The sequence below is a fragment of the Ictalurus furcatus genome, chromosome 5 (genome assembly GCF_023375685.1).
Source record: "Ictalurus furcatus strain D&B chromosome 5, Billie_1.0, whole genome shotgun sequence".
Taxonomy (NCBI): Eukaryota; Metazoa; Chordata; class Actinopteri; order Siluriformes; family Ictaluridae; genus Ictalurus; species Ictalurus furcatus.
In genome coordinates, this window is record NC_071259.1 from 30,226,928 (window position 1) to 30,239,716 (window position 12,789).

At 39.0% G+C, this 12,789-nt stretch overlaps 2 protein-coding genes across 2 annotated transcripts; both read right to left on the bottom strand.

The window, feature by feature from the left end:
* Positions 1-1,388: 1,388 nt before the first annotated feature.
* Positions 1,389-7,962, bottom strand: cxxc1a (CXXC finger protein 1a). The gene is made up of 14 exons (XM_053625699.1): positions 7,874-7,962; positions 7,332-7,444; positions 6,720-6,820; positions 6,439-6,578; positions 6,195-6,350; positions 4,704-4,847; positions 4,377-4,484; positions 3,697-3,884; positions 3,371-3,578; positions 3,057-3,164; positions 2,891-2,940; positions 2,303-2,399; positions 2,026-2,178; positions 1,389-1,909 (listed from the first exon to the last, which is right to left on the bottom strand). The coding sequence occupies exons 1-14, from the start codon at positions 7,874-7,876 to the stop codon at positions 1,763-1,765; spliced, it is 1,716 nt and encodes a 571-aa protein (XP_053481674.1). The 5' UTR covers positions 7,877-7,962; the 3' UTR covers positions 1,389-1,762.
* Positions 7,963-8,552: 590 nt separating this feature from the next.
* Positions 8,553-12,789, bottom strand: ntpcr (nucleoside-triphosphatase, cancer-related). Its single transcript, XM_053625700.1, has 5 exons — positions 12,325-12,789; positions 11,374-11,536; positions 11,179-11,275; positions 10,302-10,502; positions 8,553-9,327 (listed from the first exon to the last, which is right to left on the bottom strand). Exons 1-5 carry the CDS (start codon positions 12,356-12,358, stop codon positions 9,259-9,261), a joined length of 564 nt encoding a protein of 187 aa, XP_053481675.1. The 5' UTR covers positions 12,359-12,789; the 3' UTR covers positions 8,553-9,258.

Genomic DNA, 12,789 nt, shown 5'->3' on the forward strand with positions numbered 1-12,789 from the left:
ATTAAAGGAGTTCACACCGACGCCGGACTCTTATTGGCTGCTTTTCTGGAATATTTTGCACCATTTAAAAAATATTTTTTTGGAAATAAAATTTTAGTTTTCTAATGAAAGAAATGAATATGTCGGCGCAATAATATTTTTGTCACAACACCGATTTCAAACGTTTAATCATACACCTGCAGATCAAAAGATTTTTTGGCAAAAGATCATGAGAAACATTTGTCAAATGTCTCCAAACTTTTGACCGGTAGTATGTATATATATATATATATATATATATATATATATATATATATATATATATATATATATATATATATATGTGTGTGTGTGTACTTCTATGTGGCTTGACATTTGTACAATTTACAGTTTAGTTTTTATATTAACATAAAAAGCTTATGAAGACAGGTGCTGCTATAATCTTCCCGCCTTACAAATGTAACTCAGTTTTATTGACAACAGCCGTTAAAGTTAATTCAGGCTTAGTTATTGTAGTAAAATATTAAAAAGGAATGAAGAAGGACAAACACAAATTGATCGACACATTAGCTGTGTTCACACAGGCCTGTGTAGCTTTCAATCGTCGCCTGATTATTTTTCCGATTTGTGTCTGAAAAACGCTGATGACTGACAAACTGACAAGCTCTCCGCCCTGAAGATTTTCCCATGTCAGAAAAGTTAAAGTTACAGCTTTACCTCTGGCTGTTACAAAGCAGTGATACTGGAGACTCCTTAGAAAAAAAGCTAAATAAGTATCTTGTTACCAAAAACTTCACCATCATCAACAATTACACACGCTTCTTTACCTTTTTATGTTGACAGGCCACCATACACTAGTACCTGTGTAAAGTTGTTACTATAGAAACAAGAACATATTCGAACAAGCGCATTAATATAAACCTTTCACTTGGAACTATTACAGAAAATGAATCAATACCTTCTGACCCATCAGAGTTGATCATTTAACAATATAAGAGAAATAAATTGGTAGCAACGGGGGTATCTTGATTTCTTGACCAATCACTCATTGGTCAACCTTCCCAATAAATATTGTGATTCAGAATATTTCTTTTCTTTTTTTTTTCATACATTTTACTAATTAAAACTTGTATGATTTCAATCACATAAAATAGACTGTAATTAATTATTATAATTTTATCAGTCACCCACTGTCAATCCTTCCATCAAGAGCACTGTCTATTGCTGTCAGCTTCAATTTACACTGTTATCACCGAGCTGTGAAAGTGATTAAACATCATTCAACAGCAAAAAGCATCACTCCTCTAATGTGAAGGGCAAAGGCAATCAAATGGAAAAGAAAAAAAAATACGCAACACTGACGTGAAGTGTTACAACAGGAATAACAGTTCTCAAAAAACTCAAAGAAATCAAACACCACACAATAAAAGTTTATTTCGAGGAACTTAAACGTATCGGCCATGTTCACACAACGATACGCGATTCTTTCTTCTTCCAAAAAAGACAAACATCAATAACTGTTTTTAATAAGTATGTTAACATTTAAAACTGGTAGAACAGTATAATGATGACTGATTAAGTAACACACACAGCAACTGTATATAATGCATAGAGCACTGATAACTGCGAACATCTCCCAAAACTGAACTTCTACTGAATCTTTATTACAGATTCCCCTTTAAAAAGCAATAAACAGTATTAATATGTTATTTAAATGTATATTTTAATGAAACACACTTGTTACTTCTTGTTCAGAGACCTTATAAAAGAAAGTCCGTGCTGGCTATCTGTCTTTGTTGGCGCGCAGGTCTGTTGAATGTGGGTCATGTTGAATTGTCTGATGTAGCATAAGAGCCAGGAGACCGGCGCGATTCGTCATCGCTATTCGGACGTTGCGTTCCTGTTCGAACAACTCGTCCAACTTGTACCACTGGAAGAGAGAGAGAGAGAGAGAGAGAGCATGTATGAACACACTAGTGTGAACAGTAAGCCGCTTATTATTGATTCAAAGCACTATGGATTATCCAAAACAAAGATACAACTAACCACTCGCACTCTCTCCAGGTCCACCTCGGCCCGGCGGAGTTTCTCCCAGCAGTAGTGTTTGTTGCACTTGCGTTTCGATACTCGGCAGTACTCGCCCGTGGGCTCAAAGACGTCACGCACCAAAGGACATCCGCACACCTCATCTGCTGGAACCTACAAACAGCAGATCCACAATCGCACTGGGTTGGTAAGATTGGTTTATAACTGGTTTATAAGTGGTTTATTAATAGTCTAAATAAGTTTGGATGAATTACTGAAGGAGTGTGTGAAATCCCACCTTTGGATCTCGGGAGTGCTCAGGACAGAGGACCTGAAGCCTTTTACAATATGTTTTGCTTTGAGTATTGTACACGTCACAGAACAACCTCGTTGCACTAGAGGGGGGAAAAGCGATGAGTAAACAGTGTTTTTTTTTTAAATCAAAGACGTATTTGGTGCTTTATATTTGCAATGGAGCGCCATGGTCAATGTAGCTAATAAATAAATAAATAAATAAATAAATAAATAAATACAGATTGTATGCACAAGCACTGTGCAAACTGTACAAACTGTACAACTAAATCATCAGCAACCTACTGCACTTATTTTCATAACAACGTCCAAGTTCCTTATAAGCTTAAGGTTTGAATGCCAAAATGATTTTTACCTGATAAATGTTTTATACAAACATTCATACACAAATAATATTACTGAGCCAATTTACTTTTGAGGTGTGTGAAGATTTAGACATGACTGACATTAGGCTTCAGTCCAAACAAAAGTAGCCACATAGAAAACATGTCTTGGCTAATGGACTACATTTGGGCTACAAATGAAATTGGGTAGATTTAAAAATTTTTATACAAAGCTCATTACGTTTACTTACCCCTCTATGCGTGTGGGATACATGGAGCCAAATGATGTCTGACTCTCGTACTGTTCCAAGACAAGAGGAATACGTTTTTAAAAAAAATTATCGCGTCAGTATATTTGAAACAGAGTATTATGATATTCACAGAATTATAATGCGCATATAGAGCGATTCAGCTCACTTTGGAATAGCATCGCTCCATGTGACGTAGCGCCACCTTGGGGTTGACCGGGTGACTGCAGGAGACGCAGAAAATTTGAAGGTCTGTGTCGTCATCTCCTTCGTTCACCTGCAGGGGGCGAGAGTCGGCTCTCAGAGCAGTATAACGCAAAAAAAAAAAAAAAAATCTATTTCCACTGACTATAAATGTTCTCGTTATTTATAGTCGGTTTGATGCCATTAAAAAACTTTCTCCATCACCAAGATGTGCGTGTCTGTTGTCAATATAGGTCTATATATGCAGTAATCACGGTAACCGAAGTGACGCCATCTTACCTCTTCGTCGTGTTGGACGACCTGCTGCTTGGCCTTAGCGATGATGCCTTCTAACTCATGAAAACGTTTCTCCATGTCCGTGAGCCGTGTCCGGGCTAACTGCTGCTCGCGCCGGATGCGTTCCAGAAGCTTCTTTCCCTGCTCTTCGGCGATGCAGGGGCTCTGCTGCCACTGCTGGATACGCTGAGGGAGGATCTCATAGATTCGGCTGATGGAGGGGGGACAAAAACCAGCTAGTTATATCAGTATTATAAAGGCACATGTATGATAAGGAGTTTAAAATCTACAGCACACTGTAAGGAAGAAGCACAACACTCAGGTCTTACTTGGCAGCGAGCTTCATGCCACAGTCATCGGAGCAGTACTTGGAGTTGGGACGCGCCGATTCGACGCAGCCTGGTCCGAGGCACTGCCTGACTTCACCGCTGTCTCGCGCTTCTGTCCTCTCACTGTGCCTCACTTTGTCCCTGTGTTTCTGCTTCGGTTTGTGTTTACGGGGCTTATTCTCCTCTTTCTGACGAAATACACAGCGAGGAAAAAGATTTTAAAAAACAAAACAACAACAACAAAAAACAACATTTGGCATGTAAAGCATAAAGCGTTTTTTTCTTCATTCTCAAATCTGATTGGTCAGAGGGTGTTGATTAATTATAATTTTAATATAAAGTATTTATAGCTCCTATAATGTAAGCGATAACAGGAACTAACTTTCAGATGGTCCACAACTTAAAATGTAACTATAAATAGATAAAAAAGTGCAATGAGTTGTTCATTAATGAATAAAGAATTGTAACTTCTGGGACTTGATGTTATTATGAAAAATAATATCAGCTTGTCCCAAGTTTTATTCCTTATATAATAACTGATTGAAATTTTTTTTTTTTACAGGCTTTAGCTCTTGTACTGGAAACGAGTGTTAAAGGGTTATTTTTTTTGCATTCTGTGAGTCAGCAGGTTCCTTCTAGGCTTTTTGCAACTTGTAATTATAATTGTGCAGAGAAATAACCTTTTTCTCAGACCGCTTCTCTCTCCTCTTCACATGCTTGACCTTCACGGCTCTCTTTCGCAAGGTGGAATCAAGATACGGACCGTCGTCTTCATCACTGTTCCAGCCCTGATGGAGAAAACGTATTCACACGTATTTCCTAAATCTGTACAACTTCTAGGTGAAATCATATACAAGTCCTCGATAGCTGTAGGTATCAGGAGTTTGCAGAGCATCGCTAATCAGCGAGTACGCTGTAGAGACAGCAACAGTGAGTCAGGAGTTATTTTTAAACCACCGGAGTGCCTAGACATCAGTGTGTGGTGTTGATGTGTGGACGTGACGTACCTGGTCTGCGTATTTGCCGGCGCAGTACTGCTGGTAGAGCTCCAGCTCGTTCTCGCTGTACTCGTCTGACAGGGGGTAGTCGGACTGGAACCGCTCTTGGCCTTTAGACATGGAGAACTCCTCTTCCTTCACACGCAGCATTTTCTAAAGCACATGCAACACACGATAAATCTTCCCAAACTACAAGAACAGACAGCAAGGGCACCATTGAGGTCTTTAAGCTGGAGGGAAAATGACAACGTCATAAAATGTATCGCAGCCTGGGAACGCCCCTTTTGACATTTTCTACTATATATAGTTCTGGGGGTGGGGTGGGGTGGGAATACACTCTCCTCAAACTGAATTTTGTGTCTCAGCAAGTAAAGTCATAGATTTTAAAAGGAATTTTAAAAAAGTGAAAAAAGGAAGAAATTTGTATTTAAAGATTTCATTATGAATGTGGTGCAGGAGCCTCACAGACATTTTAGGAGAAATAATTAGGCTTATGTCCATTTCATTACAGTACATATCTATTAACCAACCTGATCAATGACTACGTTTACACGGACAGCAGGAATCTAATTATTGACCTTATTCTGAATAAGACAATATTCTGATTAAGGTGTTTACATGAGTCGCTTTTAGAATACTCCTTTCATGTTCAGGTTTTACATGTTATAGAACATAGAGTGATTAACAGCACACGTCATTACGTCACCGCGCCACGCCGTCCGACGTTCCCTCCAGAATTTCACGTGTAGACATACAGTTCGTCTTCGTTATGGGACCGTATACAGTTTTGGGTGTTTTTATTTTTAATTTTATGAAAGCTTCAAGTGCAGTTAATTATTTGTCGTGCTGTACGTGCAAATAGACGACTGCTTGAAGCCGTGGGCTGCGTCCCAAACCGCGTACTTACCTATTATATATTAGCAGAGATACATGTATTTTTCCTACTATATAGTAGGTAAGTACGCGGTTTGGGACGCAGCCGTGCTCTCGTTTGCCGTCAAACGGTTGAGCGCTGCCGTGTGTGATCGTGTCCTGTCGCACAATGCGGTGAAAACTCCCACACGATGTTAATAGTGTGATTAAGGTGTGTAGATGTCTGTAACGCACGTCGATAATGAGACTAAAACGGGAATACTCCACACGTCTTAATTCCATTTGTGTTTACTTCGAGTATGACTTTAGCCGGATCAAGGTAATCAATAATCGCTATTTACATGCTAGTTTCTTAATCAGAGTATCGTCTTAATCAGGTTCATATCGGATTATTGTTGTCCGTGTAAACGCACTGACTGTGTGACAGGACATCACACTTAGCTAGTACAGTTTGAGATATCTTATTAAACTGCTTCCATATACAATATGATCTTTGTTTCTTTTTTTTTAACTGTTTGCTCGAATTTAACCATAGAGACATCCCCACAAGTTTGAGGTCTGACTAAGGTCAACCTGAGGTGTGTATGTATGTGCGTGTTTGTTTAAAAACTTGAGACACACACTCACCCGGGCGCGCACTTCACACTGCCGGAGCCTGCACTTCTGCCTGATCTTGTTGGGCCCACCAAACTTCTTCATGTCCTTACAGAAGTCACACAGAGCGCAGTCCTCTGTCCGCATGCAGGGCTCACACTCCCCGCACATGCGCGCCGAGCGCTTAATCTGCGAAAAAATTAAAGTTTTATTTTTTTTAAAAAAACAATAATAATCAGGTCATCTTTACGGCCGGTGTGAGACGTCGTCGCATTACCCGTGACCCACGTCTGCGATCGTTCTTAAAATCAGGCGTGTCGTTCTCAAACTGCCCGTCCATGTCCATGTCGTCTCCGTCTGACTCTCTCTCCCGGCTTTTCTTGGAACGAAATTTGGTCTCTAAAGAGTCGTCGTTACCTAGGACAGAGGATAAACCTAGCTAAGTAAAAACAACCTTTTTTTTCAATAACAAGATGATGAAGAAGAAGAAGAAGCAAGCTCCTTTCGGTTACGCCAAGATGCAAAAGTCTGAAATGAGCTCCACCAACAGATACTCACTGCGACATTTTTCACAGTACCACACCCTAATGGATTTTGCCATCTTCTCGGATATATTAATGCAGTCGCCATGAAACCACTCATTGCAGTTGTCACAACCGCTGTATGATAAAAGAGTGAATCACAAAATAGTGCATTATGAGCATCATAACAACTACTTAACTAGCTACTAGGGCTCTACCAAGCTGATGCCGAGTATCGGTACTGGCCCGAAACGGTGGATTATTATTGGATCAGATTTCAAATCTGATCCACTGACTCGATTTATCCTGTTTGAACAAACGTCACTAATAATAACAGTAATAACAATGCATTAATTACATATATCCCATTTCTCCACCAAAACGGCATTGACATTTAACATTTTAAAAAAAATAATAATAATGATGATTATGTTGCCTGACAAAACACAGATTGTGTACATGAACCGAGGACCCATTGAGTGATGTGTCACGTCACTTTACAGCCACTTTCCTCATCGCTTGCCCAAACACCGAACACCGATATCAGCGTTATGCTGAAGATGAAACTGTCAGGATCGCTTCGTCCAAGTCCATACACTGGATTTTCGAGATTAGACAAGCTGTGTTTAGTTTAAACATTACATCTTACATCATGAAGCAGTTGATGTCTGGTTTGCGACAGATGCAGTAAACTGGAGCGTTGCCCTGGTTCGTGCTCATCTCCGGTCCTGAATGCAGCTCAAACTCTGAAGTCTCACTATCCTGGTGGAAGGAAAGTCAAAGACAAGGGACAAGGGTTAGAGGAAGATCCAGAAAGGATTATTAAACAACAACAACAACAAAAATGCATTGCATAGCTGTGATTAGAACTGGATTAAAAGTTGCACCTAACAACTGCAATTAAACTTTGGATGAGAGCTAATATAGTTTGATACTGATTTGTTGTTGTTGTTGTTTTCTGTTGCTCTGTAAGTACTTTATATTCGAACCTCTACACATACTGTACACCGTAAATACTCATAGCTTGGCTACCTAGGGTTCATACACACATTAAATAATATCTCAGGTGTGAAACCGTGCAAAATGAATAGTAGAATATTAATTATCCTTCATATTGTTGCAGTAGTCGGGCTCATTGTTTTTAAAATTACGATGGCTGCAAATCGGGTCAACAACAAAACCTCTACTCACCATTTCTATTTTAGTAAAGGTTTAAAATCCTAAATAAACCACTGAGCAACTAAAAGTTTAAAACAAGCTAAAACTGCAATACTACATTATATATATATATATATATATATATATATATATATATATATATAAAATAATAATAATAAAAGACGTTATGGATTATATGATTCACAAAGGCCTTATTCCATTGTATTTACGTAACAGATCGCTACGAAAAAATTCTACTTCCGCTTCCACTTCTTCTGTTTTCCTTGGTGTAACTTGATGACGCATCAGCGCCAATACCGCCACCTACTGGAGGCTCTATGAATTAAGCGGTATTATTATTATAGAGTCAGGGGTTTCTTCTTTTTTTTTTACTAGTGTCTTTATTGTATTATTATTATTATTTTTATTTCTAAAGTAATTTTAATGTCTGTCCAATGCTGTTCCCTTTAAGGCTTTTAACCTTTTTTTTTTTTTTAAACTGATTGGCTTCACTTATTTAAAAATAAAACACCACCACCACCACTACTACTACTACTACTAATATTAGTAATTTTGTACACGTGTACGAAACTTGGCTCACAGTTAATCAACATAACCAAAAAGCAATTCTGACTGCCAGTCTGCACTATTTGAAAAATCCTAATAAAACAATCAAATAATTGAAATTGAATTCATGTTTTCATCATTCTGTCAGTGTTTTAAAGGACAGTTTATTCCCTGTTACTAAAAAAATAAATAAATCAAGCTGTTTGCTTAGATCGTTTCCCCCAACATCACTGAACATTCAGTGAACAAGCAGAGAGCTACAACTGTAAAACCTGATGGATGGAATTTAAAATGGATAATTATTTAACATTATTGGCTTAAAGAGAGATTAAAGTATTATTATTGCCAAGTACAGGCAGTTTTATTTGTTAACCAGATTGCAACCGTACATAAAAATTAAACTCTCCTCTCTAAAAAGAAGAAAGAAAAAAAAAACACATTCACATCAGTTATCTTCATCTTCTGAAGACGTCTGCAGAATAAAGCAACTCATTACAGCAAGAACTTCTAGAAAAGTTTCATGAAAAGCAGTACAGCGGCTCTCTTTCATAGCTGTCTCTATCACCAGCTCGGATTATATTCAGTGTGATTCCTGAACGAAAAGCTGGAGTTTAAACGTCACACTGAAACGTTCAGGCTTTTCCAAAGCGTTCATTAGCATGAAAGATGTCCCCCAACACAAAGGGTCTAGTTACAGAAACATTAAAGATCTTAAAAACAAAAACAGAGAAAGAATCCTCTCAGCACTGATACTGAAACTGTCCCAGAGAACCAAAACTTTTGCATCTGGTTTGTCTTGCAGGTTCGGCTCCGGTTTTCTGCCACTGTTCCTCTTGTCTTCTCAGAGATCTTTATTTTAGACATTCCTTTAGTGCAGCAACAATTTCATCCAAAATGACATTTCTGTTCTCTTTTGTAACCTGTAAGGTTAAGAAAAGACAAAAATGCAGAGTATCAGTCAACTGAATTCATTAATAAAATAGGCTCATTTTATTAGTGATATATAAAATACTATAAACCGGTCAGCCATAACATTAAAACCACCTGCATAATATTGTAGGTCCCCCTTGAGCCATCAAAACAGCTCTGACCCGTCGAGGCATAAACTCCACACGACCTCTGAAGGTGTGCTGTGGTATCTGGTCTGAGTTTGGTCTGCAGCAGTGTTTAGATAGGTGGTACATGTCAAAGTAACATCCACATGAAAGGCAGGTTTCCCAGCAGAATATTACCCAGACCACCACGCTTCCTCCGCCGGCTTGCCTTCTTCCCGTATGGATCAACGTGCCTTGGGTGCCCATGACCCTGTCGCCTAGTAACCGGTTGTCCTTCCTTGGACCACTTTTAGTAGGTACTAACCACTGCATACCGGGAACTCCCTACAAGACCTGCCGTTTTGAAGATGCTCTGACCCATTTGTCCAGCCATCAAAATTCTGCCCTTGTCAAAGTCCCTCATATCCTTACTCTTGCCCATTTTTCCTGCTTCCGACACATCAACTTCGAGAACTGGCTGTATACTTGCTGCCTAATATATCCCACCCCCAGACAGGTGCCATTGTAACGAGATAATCAACGTTATTCACGTCACCAGTCAGTGGTTTTAATGTTACGGCTGATCGGCGTAGCATATGTGAGTAAACAAAATATTTCAGCATCAAATAATTATACTTCTCTTAAAAGTAATAAGAAATAGGTTTGAAGACTACCATTAACTACCCTTAAACATAAATCAGTGAGTTTAGAATAAATACGTTATTTTGTTTGCTATATTTTCTTCAGGACAATGAAATGAAATGAAATGAAACCTCCTCAGCTTGAGGAGGGAAAAAAAAACCCCACTGGAATATTCATTTAAGTAGACAAAAACCGCAATATTTTTTGCATATGCTTACCATAAAGACCTTGACATCCTTCCTTGCTCTGATCTCTTCCACTAAGCCCAGGGGTCTTCCTTTAGGAAGAGGGATTGTTCCCAAGATGGTGCAGTCCATGCTGTCCAGAGCCTGTCTCACCGCTCGGATAAACGCCTGACTGAAGAGCTCCATCTTCCCAATCTCATCTATAACGAACACCTTCCTGCTTCCGTCGCTCGCCTGTGAGGAACAACGCAGGAAGGACTAGGTGAACGAGACAGAAGATGCATTTTGACTTCAAGTTCATCTGAGCCAAGTGCAACACTGAATGTTAATCTATGGGAGGAAAAGAGGAATAATGATTTAGTAGTACAAGATGAGTTTATCAGACACATCTGATTACCACAGTGAGTTTTGCAGTAGGACCTTTTGTTTTAAGAAATTCTTCCTACAGTATCGTAACAGTTCAGGATGCACAGGAAAGACAAATGCAAACACATCAGGGTCTTGTAAGCCAGTTTGCTTGCAACTATGCTGGACTGGACTGCTGGACTGAGAATAGCAGCACTGGAGATTTATTTTGCTCAGTGTGTCAGTAACAGAGTGGTACAACATGGCGTAGTAACAAATCTGTGATCAGTAGTTACAGTTATTTCAATTTCTATTGCCAGTTGACCCACACTGTAACTCTGTACTCATCCTAAAGAGTGATTTATGCTGCTGTAAACAAGCTTTAAAGCATCGAAAATGTAATTCGTATGGAACTGAGTCTGAGTTTGAAAAAGCTGCTCTCAAGAAATACAGAAAACTGAGGCATACGATTTGGTACCTTTATTTCTGAAGGTGTATGAGAAAGAGATTAGGGATTAAGATTAAGTTGGGTTTATTTTATTTTTTTAAGTGAACATTTACTTACGTTTCGGAAAAGCGGCAGCGCAAGACTCTCGAACGAGGGCAGATCGACAACATACTGGCCGACAGTATACTCACGTCTGCCAGATGGAGCTGTAGTACTAAAATGAAAGAGAGATGAAGCTAGTGAAGAGTGTTACACAGGTCTAACACCAGGTTGCACAGGTGGATCGTTTAGAAAGCGATAAAATATAGATACCCGACTCTGGCCAGGATTCCTCTCTGGCCGTTTACGGTGACTACATCAAATCCCACCCTTCTCCCACTTTCTCTGACCTCCTCCGTGCAGAAGCCATGGATGCACACACCTGTTGAGCTTATCGCCTCCTGCAATTTCTGGACTAGTGTGGTTTTACCCACTCCTGAGCAGGAAAACAGAAGAAAAAAAAAACATCATTTATAAATACATTAGTTTGCAGCTAAGGTAATTCCTCATGAAAGGCTCGAGAGCGGTGATGTGATTCTGTATGTTGACCTAATTCCTACTGAAAGAGGAAGTCGTGAAAGAGTGACGGCGTATCGAAGAGATTTCTCTCTGCCATCTTCACCCATGCCACGACTTTAATGGATAGAATGATAATCCTAGACGAGATGGCGTGTGTTTTCAGAGGTTGACAACGGTGACAAAGATCCAGAGAGGCATCTGACGCATCTGAGAGGTAAGCTTAAATTTTGATCTGAACAAATTCCACTCACTTCCAAATGAATAACCTCCAACCAATTGTTTCCCACCAAGGGATATCTGGGAAAGGGAACAGCGTGCAGGAAGAAGCACAGGCAAAAACACACAAGTCAACCATATTTGCTCTTAAGGAGCTGTTAGTGTAGAGTACGACACGCCCCCTGGAGGAGGGGCATATGCTTTCTAGAGAGCATTTAATTGGATGAACACAAGCCTAGTACACAGTGAATCATCGAAAAAATTAAACTGTTGTCCTGGAAGTGACAAACTATTCAATTAAAATGAGAATACCTACAATATATATACATAAAGCTCTGAAACAATGCAATGCAATGCAAATATAGCGGCTAACAACATGAAATGTGACAGCTATTTGACATGAAATAGTGTTTATAACGTGTTTAAAAAGGGTTTCTAAACAAATGCAAAAATAAAGTGTCGTACACATTAGACCGATTAGTAAACTACCTGGAGAACCTGTCAGGAAAACGTGTCTAATCATGATAAAGTCAGGTTTTAAAGCTGTAGACGAACACCACACCAGACATTTTCTCTTCCAGGAGACTCAGGAGTTCAACTTCCGGTGTCGGGATTAACGCGCATGCGCAGATGAATCCTCGTAAAAAAAAAAAAAAAAAAAAGAAGCAGCGTAGTAAAAACGAGTGCTAGCGATTAACTGAACTTTTGTTGAGGAAAAGTATTTCCATACCGTTATAATTCCACTCAAAGTCCCAACGAATTATGATTATTTTTAAAGAGAAAAAGACAAAAATGTCGTCACAAAAATAACACACACACACTAGACCAGAATGCCTAAATAGGCCTATATTCTTGGGTAGACACAAATAAATTTTAGTGTTTATAGTTTATTTAAAGTGTTTATGTGCTTATAAATATAGAAATACATGTATTTTTTATATTACAAAAGGGGGG

Excerpts from the sequence above, each read along its gene's own strand:
- cxxc1a (XM_053625699.1), bottom strand. Across the intron at positions 6,821-7,331 it reads GACATCAACTGCTTCATGAT|CGGTTGTGACAACTGCAATG; the intron begins GTAAGATGTAAT and ends TTTATCATACAG. Across the intron at positions 3,579-3,696 it reads GGCATGAAGCTCGCTGCCAA|CCGAATCTATGAGATCCTCC; the intron begins GTAAGACCTGAG and ends CCCCTCCATCAG.
- ntpcr (XM_053625700.1), bottom strand. The coding sequence starts at position 12,358 with ATGATTAGACACGTTTTCCTGACAGGTTCTCCAG. Across the intron at positions 11,537-12,324 it reads TTTCCTGACAGGTTCTCCAG|GAGTGGGTAAAACCACACTA; the intron begins GTAGTTTACTAA and ends TTTCCTGCTCAG. Across the intron at positions 9,328-10,301 it reads AGGATGTCAAGGTCTTTATG|GTTACAAAAGAGAACAGAAA; the intron begins GTAAGCATATGC and ends TTAACCTTACAG.